A 13,852-nucleotide genomic window follows, 5' to 3' on the forward strand; every position below is an offset into this window, starting at 1 on the left:
CATATCAAACACACCTGCCTGTAATTATCACGAGGTGTTCAGGTCCTAATTAATTGGTTCAAGTGTGTTTGATATGGGTTGCAACTGAAATCTGCAGGAAGGTAGATCTCCAGGAACAGGGTTGGCCACCCCTGATGTATACTCTTTATGCTACAAACTTCAGTTTAACAACCTAAAACAACAAAACTTTTTAAATGGCTATGCCTACACTTTTAAATCCGAGATGCCCAAACTAGTTGGCCCATGGTAACTTTGATTTTGGCCGACCATCCCATCTGAGAAGAGAGGTAGAATAATGGGAATGGTTAAAAGACATTTTAAATTTTATGTAACCTTTTATTGGTTGGTTTTAATGTTAAAAGCTAACTGAAATTAAATGTTTTAATTTAGATGGTTAAAATTAGTCATATTTAGGTTAAATTACATACTGTCACCCGACAAATAGAGGACAGTGCAGAGAATTGGGTGAGTGAATCAAGACAAGGGCAGATTCTGGTTGACTAGTGTACTGTATACAGAATTCAACTCTGTCTTATAAATGCGAGTGTTTTTACTGCAATACGTTATGATTAAAGTTATACTGCATTACTTATTACGATTCAAAGTAATGTTTTCTAGTTATTTATAAATATTATGAAATTAGTTAGAAAATTACACATGGCAACTTTAATGTAATATGGTTTGATATATTTATTTTCGGCCCATGGCTCTCTATGATATTTGGATTTTGGCCCTTCATACGAAAATGTTTGGGCACCCCTGCTTTAAATCATTAATTTATTCATTTTCTTTTCGGCTTAGTCCCTTTATTAATCTGGGTTTGCCACAGCGGAATGAACCGGCAACTTATCCAGCAGATGTTTTACACAGTGGATGCCCTTCCAGCAGCAACCCATCACTGGGAAGCTTTAAATCATATTTTAGATTTTAATACATGTATTTTTTTTTTTTGCAATATTTGCTGCGCACAATTATCTGTTTTATACATATGAAGTAAATTATCCTTCGTTTTACAATTACAAACCATTTAAGTTTTCATAATTGCATACATTATCGTCTTTCAGTGTTCAGATATACAGTTGAAGTCAGAATTATCAAACCTATTGAATTATTAGCCCCCCTGTTTATTTTCCCCAATTTCTGTTTTACGTATGTTTAATTATTCAAGACACTTTTATACAGCTTAAAGTGACATTTAAAGGCTTAACTAGGTTAATTAGGTTAACTAGGCAAGGTAATTAGGCTAGTTATTGTATAAGAATGGTTTGCTCTGTAGACTATTGAAAAAATATATAGCTTAAAGGGGCTAGTAATTTTGACCTTAAAATGGTTTTTAAAAAATTAAGAACTGCTTTTATTCAAGCCGAGACTTTCTCCAGAAGAAAAAAAATATTATCACACGGTGAACATTTCCTTGCTCTGTCAAACATAACTGTATATAACCAATTTGTAAACAAATTGTAAAACAAAGAATATATATCATTTATTTTTACCCTGGTTATCTAAAACAGTTATTCAAGTAACAGGTTTTTAAATCTACAATTATATTTATTTACAACAAGTTCAAACACGTTGTATGAGCTAATATTTTGATATACACATTTCTTCTTTTTTTTTGGTGTCACATTACAAATATAATGTTTGCGGATTAAACTAATAATAATCAAAGGTTTGTAAAAATTACAGAAGGAACTATTTTAAAATGTATTGTCGTCAAAATAACATGTTCTTCTGACAAACCAATTAAAGCCGAGACCAGATAAATGTGTTATATGATATACTTTAGAACAATAGACAGCAAGTGGCAGAATTACAGAAGTGGAAAACAATCTGTTTAGATGACAGTCAACAGAGCTTCAGCTGAATCAAGAGCTTAAACAGATCATTGGTCTCTTTTAACCAGGAGTAATGATGAGAAACAAAAAGTCAGTCTTTAGGAAACTGTAAGAGGCGATCTAACACTGAAAAAAAAATCAAAGGTGATTTCTAGGATTTACTTTTTTTTTAAGTGAAGTGGTTGTAAACAATTTATTTGGGCCTAATTTACTACATTTAATTAGTTTTTTAACCTTCAACAGATATAAATTGTTCGCAACAATTTTGCAGACATGTTTTTTTTTCAGTGAAGAAAAAGACCTGATAAAAAAAAAAAACAATAAAAGCAGAACAAGCTCCTGATGGGAAGTGTCTTTACAGTAGTTTACGTGATTAGTTAAATTGCAGCACTAATCCTATTGCTGTTTAAATTCAAGACAAAGTGAAGATTCAATTGATTATGCACTCAAAATATGTATATTTTGCTGCTTGTTCAAACTACTTAATTAAAATGAGCTGAATCAACACAATTCTTGAGATTTTTTTGGGGACAACTTAATGGTTTTATATTCAATCTGCTTAAATTTGTTACGTTAACTTAATCAATTTGTGTTGAGAAAACTTGAATGAATTGTGTGGAACCCAGCATTTTTTTACAGTGTATTAATTATTAATAATCAATTTAATTGCATATAAAATGCTTTTTTTACTTTAATTCTCTGAAAATGTATCTATATTTATTTGAACATTATGTTTATTGGGTTTTTCCAAGTTAAACACAAAGTGCAACAAAGTATCATCTAAATGGATCATTCATGCCCACATATAGTGCCCTATACATGCACCAAACCTTCAGCCCATGCATAGTGCCATAAATAAACCATGAATAAAATTAAACAATTCATTTAAAATGCTTTATCAAAGCATTCTGTCCTGTTATACCCAAGAAATGAAGCTGCCCTAGCATTTAACAAACAAATCTTGTCGCTTTTTCAGACGAAACACAATTTTTTTTTTCACAGTTGAAGTCAGAATTATTCAACCCCAGATTTTTTTTCTTTTTTAAATATTTCCCAAATTATGTTTAACAGAGCAAGGAAATGTTCACAGTATGTCTGATAATATTTTTTCTTCTAGAGAAAGTCTTACTTGTTTTATTTTGCCTAGAATAAAAGCAGTTTTTAATTTTTTAAACACCATTTTAAGGACAAAATTATTAGCTCCTCTAAGATAATTTTTTAATCTTGATAACCATCGTTATACAATAACTTGCCTCATTACCCTAACCTGCTTAGTTAACCCAATTAACCCAGCGAAGCCTTTAAATGTCACATTAAGCTGTATAGAAGTGTCTTGAAAAATATCGAGTAAAATATTATTTACTGTCATCATGGCAAAGATAAAATAAATCAGATATTAGAGATAAGTTATTAAAACTATTATGTTTAGAAATGTGTTGACAAAATCTGCTCTCCGTTAAAAAGAAATTGGAGAAAAAATAAATGGCTAATAATTCAGGGGGGCTAATAATTCTGACTTCAACTGACTAAGATGACACTTCTTTAATCCACATGGACGGTGGTTTGAAATCTTTCCATCTCAGAGTAATGCGTTTTATGGCTGCTAGTAGTTGACAAATCTCAGATTAACGCTTTGTTGATCAAGTAGTCCCCTAAGAGGGTAAGTCTAGGCTCTCTAGGCACAATAGTACCTACAACTATGGCAATAAAATCTAAGACCTCTTTCCAATATTCTTCAAAGTCAGCGCAAGACCACAGCATATGTAGGAGAGTCTCTTTATCTGCTTTACATAAGACAAAGCTTTGGGTAGGAGCTTTTAAATGAGTGCAATCCGGAGTTACTTGTTTTATATTAAACTGGATGAGTTTATGACGACTATTGATAGAGAAAATCTGGGCTTTCTCACATCTTGTTTCCCATTTGTCATCTGTGAATGAGCTCTCCAAGTGTCTCTCCCACTTACCAGCTCTAAAAATGACTCTAGATCAGAATTATTTACATTCTGTCTCCATCATATCTACATGTGTATTTGTGTAAGAGGCTCGTCACAGTGCTGACATTTTTGTCAAAATAATACTAATCCCATAAGCACAAATGTATAACAGTGACCTGATTAAGTTAATGAATACTTTTAGCACACCCTCATATTATTTACTTGTATAAGTGAAGCAATGCAAATGAATATTACAACATAAAAAACACATAAGCCAGTGGTATATTGTCTGTCTATAATCAGCAATGACAACAGGTTACAAAGATCATGGGTAATTTATCCACAGCTTGTGTTTTATGTAAGCATAAAGATAACAAATCATTAATAACAGAATGATTAAGCTCTAGGGATGCAACTGCTTTTAATGTTTTTACTGTAGATAGAAGATTATATTTAATTACATAAACTTTTTGTGTTGCTATAAAACATTAATATTTGAGAATAAGCAATTAAGATTATGCAATTTGATTATTTATTGTTGTTTTTGTATATTTTACAATATTTTTTTATATATTAATAATCATTTTTGTATGTACAGAAGTTAATTTTTTGGCCCTCATGTGATTTTTCTTTATTAAATATTTCCCCAATGATGTTTAACAGAGTCGGGAATTTTTAACAGTATTTTCTATAATATTTTTTCTTCTAGAGAAAGTCTGATTGGTTTTATTTTGGCTAGAACAAAAGCCGTTTTTAATTTTTTAAAAACATTTTAATGTCAATAGTCCTAATATTAGCCTTAAGCTATATCTTGTTTATCCATATATAGCTATATATATCTTAAGCTATATCTGATAACAAACCACAATAACTTGCCTAATTATCCTAACTTGCCTAATGAACCTAGTTAAACTTTTAAATGTCACTTTAAGCTGAATAATGTCTTAAAATATCTATGAAAATATTATTTACTTTCATGATCGCAAAGACAAAAGAAAGTGTTAGAAATTGGTTATTAAAAATATTAGGTTTAGAAATGTGTTGAAAATACAGAAACACCTCAATAACAACCTTTTTAGATACAACAAAAATACAACAGTTCAAGTTCACTCTGTGAGTGTAAATATAGGCTAATCAATTCGTTTTGCTCTTCTATTGTTAATTTTTTGTGTTTCATATTATACTAATTACTATCAAATACATACAACAATGGTAAAAGTTCCTTTTTTAATCACTATAAATGGCCTTGTACATACAGTAATACAAACTTCCTTAATCAGCCTACAGACAAGCATCATAAGAAAGAAAGAAAACGACAACAACAACTAGGGGTTTTTAGCAAGTTCAGGGTGCTTTATTAAATAACAGACAATTCAGGCATTTTTCTTCATTCGTTTAAGTGACATAGTTCCTTGTGAAATACATCACATTTTAGAGGGATTCTCAAGAATCTGTACTTATGTAAAAAGAACTTCCCAAGAATAATAATAGTGTTAAATGCTAAATCAAGTCTGTCAAAATTAAAGCCACAGCTCCCTCTGCCGCTCACAACCATTAATGACGATGTTTTATTTTTTGCATTTTGTGCCTTAGTTTATTTTGGTAGTTGTAATGTATTAATGTCATTATGTATACCATATATGTGTCGTTGTATATGTCATTAACTATTAAAAAAGACGAAATAAAAAGACCTGTGTTTCCCACCGGAAACAAGTGGTTTGTGCAGCCTGTAGTGGTTGCTAGGAAACAGTCAACAGAAACAAGCCAGAGCAGTGGACATCAGCGGTAAGGCGATGCTGAATAATAATAGCAGCCCTTAAACTGTTTTAATCTAACCAACCAGTACGTTAGTGTACAAAAAGATTACAATTCGACTTGTTTTTGCATCTTGTTTTTATTTCTGCAGCTTAATAAACGGAAATGTTTTGCGAAAATCTGCATTAAAACAGTGTTTGACAGTAAAAAACGTTAACGTAAGCTTTAATAACTAACGTTACGTTAACTAACTTAGTATTTTAGACTGAGTGTAACATTATATAACAACGTTATAGTTGTTTGAGCTGGTAAAGCTCATTTATTTCTGAAGCATGATGTGTGTAAAGTTTTAATTTTTATTTTCTTGTAACGTTAATCCTTTATAAATTTTAATTGTAACTTTTTTTTCTCAGAACTGTTAGTTTGTAACTATCTTGATATTTTGACAGGATATGTCTCAATTTTAATTTATTTCTCAGGTTTGTGAGGGAAAATAGAATAGCTTTTTTTGTATTTCATATTGAAATTTTGTGGGTGAAACGGTGGCTCCCCTTACAGCAGGAAGGTTGCTGGTTCGAGTCCTGGTTGGGCCAGCTAACATTTCTATGTGGAGTTTGCATGTTCACCCTGTGTTCTTGTGAGTTTCTTCTTTTGCTCCGGTTTACCCCACAGTCCAAAGACAAGTGCTGTCGGTGAACTGAATAAACTAAATTGGCCATTGTGTATGTGTGTGAGATTGAGTGAGTATGGGTGTTTCCCAGCACTGGGTTGCAGCTGAAAGGGCATTCGCTGTGTAAAACATACGCTAAATAACTTGGCGCTTCATTCCGCTGTGGTGACCCCTGATCAATAAAAGGACTAACCCCAAGGAAAATGAATGAATGAATATTGGAAATTGGCTTCAATATCCCAGGCTCTGGAATCAAACATCTTCTCTGGATGATAACGTAATCATAATAATCCTGTTGATGGCTCGGTATATGGTTCTGATTTTGTGTAGTTACACAATGAATTTTCTCTTCTCAGGAATTCTGAAATCTCCGAAATTCTGCAAACATGCCTAAAAAAGCAGGGAAGAAGGCCGGTGGAAAACTGGCCGGGTTGACGGAGGAGGAGAGACTCCTGTACATGCAGCAAAAGGCTCAAGCGGAGGAGGAAATCGCCAAGAGAAAAGAGGACATGCTCACACACTTCCTCAAGGTGTGTGATAATCAGTGTGTTTGAGGAGCATGGGTTTTTGTAAACCAACATTGAGTCAAATCTAGACAAACCCAATGTTGTGTAGTTTTCAATGAAATGTAAATGACACTTTTAAACCAACAGTTGGGTTTTGAAATCAGTTTAAATGTTTTATAGTTTTGATGCTTGAAAACCCGATTACGTCCCACATTTTTGTTGTACTGCATAAACATCAGAAATGTTTAGTTTTTTAAATATGTACTTAGCACTAATTAACACAAGCTGTTTAAGGCTTATAAGGCTTAAGGGATTTCCACTCTTGTTTTTATAGGATAAACTGCAGAAAGAAGAGAAGAACACTGTACTGAACCTCCACAAGCTGCGTCAGCAATGGCGAGCTGTTTTGACGCAGACAAAGATAGCAGAGCTGCGCAATGACATGTCAGTCCTCTCGCAGACCTTCGAGAGAGTCCTGGACTACAAAGACAACATCATTAGGGTGACCACTTTATTTGCAAACGAAATGCATTTAATATAAACCACAGGCGTCAAAGCCAGATCCTTGAGGGCCACAGCTGAACTAACACCGAACTAAGTCCTTCAGGCTTGTTTGCAACCTACAGAAAAGTGTTGAAGCAGAGTTGGAACTTAACTGTGCAGAGCTGCGGCCCTCCAGGAACTGGCTTTGACACCTATGATATAAACTATACAAGTCTGATATATAATATCATATAATATAATATAATATAATATAATATAATATATGATTTTTAGACATATATAATATAAAAGTATGTCTAAAAACATTAAACGTGTGGTTGTGTGTGTGCGTGTGTGTGTGGGTGCGTGTGTTTGTGTGTGTGTGTGTTTTCCAGAGTTTGCAGGTTGATTTGTCAGAGAGGGAGCTTCAGTCGGAGCTGAAGCGCAGTTCACATCTGCACAACGTGGACTGTCTGTTAGAGATTCATAAGAGTCGACTGGCACAACTAGAGTTCAACTTCAAGAGCAGTCTAGTGGAACTTAGCTCAGAGTATAATACTGAGAGGTATACACACATGAACTGTCTCATATTCCCAAAATACTTACAAATGCATTCATTCATTCGCCTTAGTCCCTTATTTATCATGGATTGCCACAGGGTGATGAACCGCCCACTATTCCGTCATATGTTTTACGCAGCGGATGCCCTTTCAGCCGTGAGCCAGTACTTTGAAATACCCATACATTGTCACATTCACACTCACTCTCATACACTACAGGCCAGTTTAGGTTATCCAGTTCACTTATTACGCATGTCTTTGGACTGTGGAGGAAACCAGAGCACCTGGGGGAACCAAAGACATGCGCTATAGGTGAGTTGGGTAAGCAAAAATTGGCCGTAGTGTGTGAGTGTGTGTGTGAATGGGAGAGTGTATGGGTGTTTCGCAGTACTGGGTTGCGGCTGGAAGGGCATCCGCTGCATAAAACATATGCTGGAGTAGTTGGCGGTTCATTCTGCTGTGGCGACCCCTGTTAAATAAAGGACTAAAACGAAGGAAAATTAATGAATGAAAAAGCTGGGTTCCATCAATTTCTTCATGTTGTGTGAACAAAAATTAAGTTCACTTATTTGCAAGTTAAGTTTACATATTAAAGTAAATTAAACGTGAAACAATTACGTTGTCCCTATAAAAAATTGTTAGGAATTTTGTGTTTAAAAAAAAAGCAGCAAAAATAATAATTTTTGTGTGTGTCACCAATTACTCTCAGTCAAGTGGTGCTGAACTGTTATGATTTGCTTTCTTTTGTTGAACACAAAACCATAAACTACTGAAGAATTTTGGAAAAAAGAGCCAATGACATCCATAGTAGAAACAAAAAATACTATTGAAATCAATGGCTGTTTTTTCCCAGCATTCTTCAGAATATCTTCCTTTGTGCTCAACGAAAGAAAGAAACTCAAGTTTGGAGTAAATGAAGGAGTAAATGATGGTAGACTTTTCATTTTAATCACAACAAACAAACCACCTGTTATTCTGAAGGAAATGAGCCAATTTAGCATAAAATACTTTGATTCTGTTATGTTTCAGGGAGCAGATTCTCTCCCAGCACCAGCAGGAATGTGTGGATTTGGACAATGTGATGTTTTCCATGGAAAAGCACTACAGTGATCTCGATGGAGAGGCGAAACGTGATTATCAGAGCACTCGCAATCAAATAAAAAAACGGGTACGGGTACACATCGAAAGGGAAAGACCCCATCCATTAGTGACAATATCTTCCTCACTAGAATTACCAGCCCTTAGTAAGAAGCAGTCGTCCACCTTAAGAGTTTTGAATCTGCCGCTATAGTGACATATAGGCGTGTTTAGCTCCACCCTCTTTTAAAAAGAGCGCTGGGAGCAAAATCTCATTTGAATTTAAAGCGACGGTAATCAAAACCACACAACTTTTGAGCAAAGCCTAAAAGGGGCAGTTTCAAGGAGTATAAAACATTATTTGTGTGGTATTTCGAGCTGAAACTTTACATGCACACTTTAGGGGCGTCAGAAACTCATTTTAAAGTTTTAAAAAGGCATAATAGGTCCCCTTTTAAAGATAGTACTTATTAAAATGATTATTTTCAAATTGTATTAAAGAATCTGCTAAATGTAAAAGCCACATTAATAAGCCACATAGTGTTGGTTTATTGTAGTGAAATGGTTTGGGTTTTGTTTCTGCAGAACTTTGATGATAAGCAAGCGGTGAAAGAGCAGATGGATGGAGTTGTGGAGAAACTGTGGCAGGACCAGCAGCAGGTTTTAAACCACTACAACGAGTCCACCAGAGACAAAATCATCACGACCGATGATCTGATGAACAAGGATGTGCAAAGTGCCAAAGAAATCGACTCGCTTAAAAAACACATTCAGAAGCTGCAGGTCTGACAAAACCTGCTTTTTTCCGGGGTTAATAATTCAGGAGGGCTGATAATTCTGACTTCAACTGTACATTGTGAAATTATTATCTTTATTTTTTTTTACAGGATTCCATCTCTACTTTCCGTGGTCAGCTGAGCTCTGGTCAGACTGATAAAACAGCGGAGCAGCTTCGTTCTGAACGTGATGAACTCGCACAGGAAGTTCAACACTTCAGAGTCCAGCTCAATGCGGCGCAGGCCATCCGGAAAAAACACATTACTAAACTGACTGTTCAAAGCAACGACGCTACCAAAAAACTGCAGGAGATCGTAGCAAGGGTATGCACACACACACACACACACACACACACAAACACACACACACACACACACACACACACAAGCAAATGATCTACAGCAATATTCATATGGAGCTGATTGGCATTGAACTGTCCTATAAAGTGGCAAAGGAAGCAGTTCATTTGGAAATGATAGAAAGTAAATGGATCTGATAGATGTTAAACATTAAATCTTTACATTTGAAATAAATAGTGCATTGAATGAATGAAAGCATGAATGAGTGCATAAATGAATGAAAGAACAAATGAATGAAAGAATAAATAAATGAACCAATGAATGAACCAATGAACAAATAAATGAATGAACGAACAAATTAATGAATAAATGAATAAACAAATAAATTAATGAACGAACGGATGAATGAATGAATGAACGAACGAATGAATGAATGAATGAATGAATGAATGAACCAATGAACAAATAAATGAATGAACGAACAAATTAATGAATAATTAAACAAATAAATGAATGAACGGATGAATGAACGAATGAATGCATGAATGAATGAACAAATGATTGAAAAAATGAATGAAAGAACCAATGAATGAATGAACAAATGAATAAAAGAACAAATGAATGAATGAATGAACAAACGAATGAATGAACCAATGACCGAATGAATGAACAAATGGATGAACCAATGAATGAATGAACAAATGGATGAACCAATGAATGAACGAACGAACAAATGAATGAACAAATAAATGAACGAACAAACGAATGAATGAATTGATCAACTAATGAATGAATGAACAAATTAATGAATGAACAAATTAATAAATAAACAAATTAATAAACTAATTAATTAGTGAACGAACAAGCGAATGAATTAATATAAAACAAACTATATGAAGAGAACTCAGTAATAATCATTGGTATTTTTATAATACACATGACTAGGCTGTATATCCATGATATTTATTAAAAGGGAATATAAACCAGAATGTGATTTATGTAATAATGTCTATATATAATAATGAGTAATAATAAAATAATAAGTGGGAAATGTTTAAAGAATATAAATATACCATGATACATGACCTTTGTCAAAACATACTTTTTTATTAAAAAATATTTGCATTCATCAAGGATACAATCTATTAATTATAATAATAATATAAAAAATAAATGATAAATGGACAAACTAGAGCAGCAAATGATTGTATTTGAACAATATCTAGAGTATCAGGTGACAATGAAGACTAAAGTATTAATCTTGCAAATTCAGCTTTGCATAGCATGAATAAAAATTAATATAATATAATGTAATAAATCTTAAAGTGAAAGCAAAATAAAAGAGATTGTAGGAATAATTTAGTTTAGTAATAACATTCATAATATGAGTGCATTTCAACAACACGTCATAACGCACACTTATTAAATAATTATTAATAAAGCTAATTATATTTCCAAATTTATTAAACCAGACTGCGACTTCTTATGCATCATTAATAAAAGATGTTTTTAAAGCAGGACTGCATTGTGGAAATGTACTGGGAAAATAGAGAGTTATTATTATTAATATTTTGAATCAGTCATTTTAGCAATATTCTTAAATAGGGGGAAAGGCTGCTGCGTCAGTGCGAGATGTGCTGTAAACTGGAGACGGAGCACGAGAAGGTTTTGCCCTTCTACAAGTCATCACTGAGCGAAGAAGAGCAAAAACAGGAGAAAGCCAAAGCCATGGAGTCTTCAAATGAGAAACTCACACAGGTAATGAGCATTAAATCACACTCAGCAATCCCAAAACCCACTGTAAACCTGCATTCATTCATCTTGTCTGACAAGGAGTTACAATACCTTAATGTTTCACTCAGAAACACAGTACATCATGCTATGGGAATAAAACGAGAGGTCTTCAATTTGTTGAGTATTAAGTATTTTATGTTATTCTGTTCTTATCCACAGCTAATGCATGACTATTCGCCTCTTGCGAAGTTCTGGCAACGCTACAACAAAGTTGAGCTGGACTGTTTGTGTGTGAAGCGAGAGAAGCTGCTTCTGCTCCAGGAGAATGAGCGTCTGAGGCTCTTTCTGAAGCAGTACCTGGATGAAGTCTCGGTTTCTGATGAGAGTTTTCGGCAGCAGAAGCTTCTGGTGGTGTCGAGTCCTGCTCTTCAGGATACTGCTGCCACTGACAGACATCAGCAGAAAAGACACGTTGTGCAAGAAGCAGCCTGTATTGTGCAGAAACAGCTTTAGAGAATAAATGTAGAAAAACAATGCAGAATTGTGCTTCTAGCAGCAGTTAAAATGTTATAGAATTCAGGTTTGCTAATTTGTTAAAGTGATAGTTCACCTAAAAATGAAAATTCTGCCATCAATTACTCACCTTTACTTGTTCCAAATGTGTTTGTTTTTGTATTGTTGAACACAAAAGAAGATATTTTGAAGAATGTTGTAAACCTGTAACCATTGACTGGTATTTGTTTTTCTTAATATGGATGCCAGTGGTTATACAGTAGGTTTCCAACACTCTTCAGTATGAACAAAAACAAAACTCAAATTGGTTTGGAACAGGTCAAGGGTGAGTAATGCAGAAATGCTATTTTTAAGTGAACTTAACTATATATTTTATTGTAAATGTAAGATTTTTACAAATTTTACCCACATTTAAGTTTATTGACCTCAAGAAGGCGCCAAATCATTAAAGATTAACGACTCGGCAAAAATCCGATGTCCGTCCGCACTCCCGCTTTTTTGACGGTTTGAAACGTTTGCTTACGTTTTTAATCGTTGCTAGCATTTTTAGCACAAATTTTAGTTGTTTTAACATGTTTTATGCTTCTATCATAAATTATGACGTTTAAAAATGTTAGCAATATTCCTACAGATTAAAAAAATGTTTTATGAAGGGGAGCAAAATAATGTCTTGAAAAACAGTTCCTTAATAAAACATAAATCGCAACACTAGCTGAATGTTTTTGATGCAGCAGTGCATGCTGGGAAAACAATAAACGATAGCCCAAGTGCACAGTAAGGTCTTTCCAAACGACTAAAGATGGTATGATAAAGATTTGCTGATTCTTGAAGAACTTCTCTAACCATTGACCTCTGATCGCTTTCTTCAGCTGATGAATTACGCTGGGAGAGCCTGTGTGTCAGTGAGTGTTGAGCTTTCATGACTGAAGCCCTTTCACCTAAATTACTGACGATCATCTTAGTCATTGTAATCTTTCTATCTAAAACGAAGTGTGTTGCTTTCAAGGTAAACATTTATATCTGCGTTCATTTGCTGAAAATAATGTAGGCTTGTTCAATTGAGAGAAATGTGAAATGTTTAATTCGGCAAATATGCATTAAATTGGCCTAATCAGAAAAACTTATTTTGTTAAAAATAATTGTATTTATTTTTTTTATACATTCTAAGCAAATAATATTACCTAAATTATACAAAAGATGCATTAGGGTTTCCACACAAATATTTAACCAGCACTGTTCATTCATTTTCCTTTGACTTAGTCCCTTATTTATCAGGTCACAACGGTGGAATGAACCACCTAACCAGCACTGTATTTAATATTAATAATAATAATAATATTAAATCTCTTAAGTCACCAATTACGATATACATATCAGAAGAATAATTGGACATCACGTGAGTCGTGCATAAAACGTGCCCCACAGGAATAAAAGACTCCATTTCTACTCTTTTTAATCAAATAAATGCAGTCTTGAGGCGCAGGAAAGACCTCAAACTTTTAAAGGATGGTATATATTGAACTGAAACAGGTGAGAGGTAGAATGTTTTCAGATGAAGCAAAAAAATCATCTGAATTATTGACAAAAAACACAATTATCCCTGCCCTCCACCTATTTTTTGTCCAAAAAAAAAACTTTTAGTGTAATAATTCAATACATACCAGTTTTTACATGTCGTAATATCTCACAAATGTCACAAAAAAAAATTG

At 33.8% G+C, this 13,852-nt stretch overlaps 1 protein-coding gene across 7 annotated transcripts in view; it reads left to right on the plus strand.

Moving 5' to 3' along the window:
- The window catches only part of drc2 (dynein regulatory complex subunit 2), a 33,788-nt gene extending 20,525 nt beyond the window's left edge, over nucleotides 1–13,263 (plus strand). Inside the window, exons 1-9 of one of the 7 annotated variants that reach the window (XM_087255127.1) lie at nucleotides 5,511–5,554; nucleotides 6,551–6,724; nucleotides 7,035–7,202; nucleotides 7,579–7,748; nucleotides 8,773–8,911; nucleotides 9,406–9,603; nucleotides 9,708–9,920; nucleotides 11,502–11,654; nucleotides 11,850–13,263. In XM_087255127.1, coding sequence (XP_087111253.1) covers nucleotides 6,581–6,724; nucleotides 7,035–7,202; nucleotides 7,579–7,748; nucleotides 8,773–8,911; nucleotides 9,406–9,603; nucleotides 9,708–9,920; nucleotides 11,502–11,654; nucleotides 11,850–12,143 — 1,479 coding nt within the window. In that variant the 5' untranslated portion in view covers nucleotides 5,511–5,554; nucleotides 6,551–6,580 and the 3' untranslated portion in view covers nucleotides 12,144–13,263. 7 annotated transcript variants of the gene reach the window in all.
- The last annotated feature ends 589 nt before the right edge of the window (nucleotides 13,264–13,852 follow it).

The sequence above is a fragment of the Danio rerio genome, chromosome 6 (genome assembly GCF_052040795.2).
Source record: "Danio rerio strain M-AB ecotype USA chromosome 6, GRCz13ab, whole genome shotgun sequence".
In the NCBI taxonomy this organism is placed as follows: domain Eukaryota; kingdom Metazoa; phylum Chordata; class Actinopteri; order Cypriniformes; family Danionidae; genus Danio; species Danio rerio.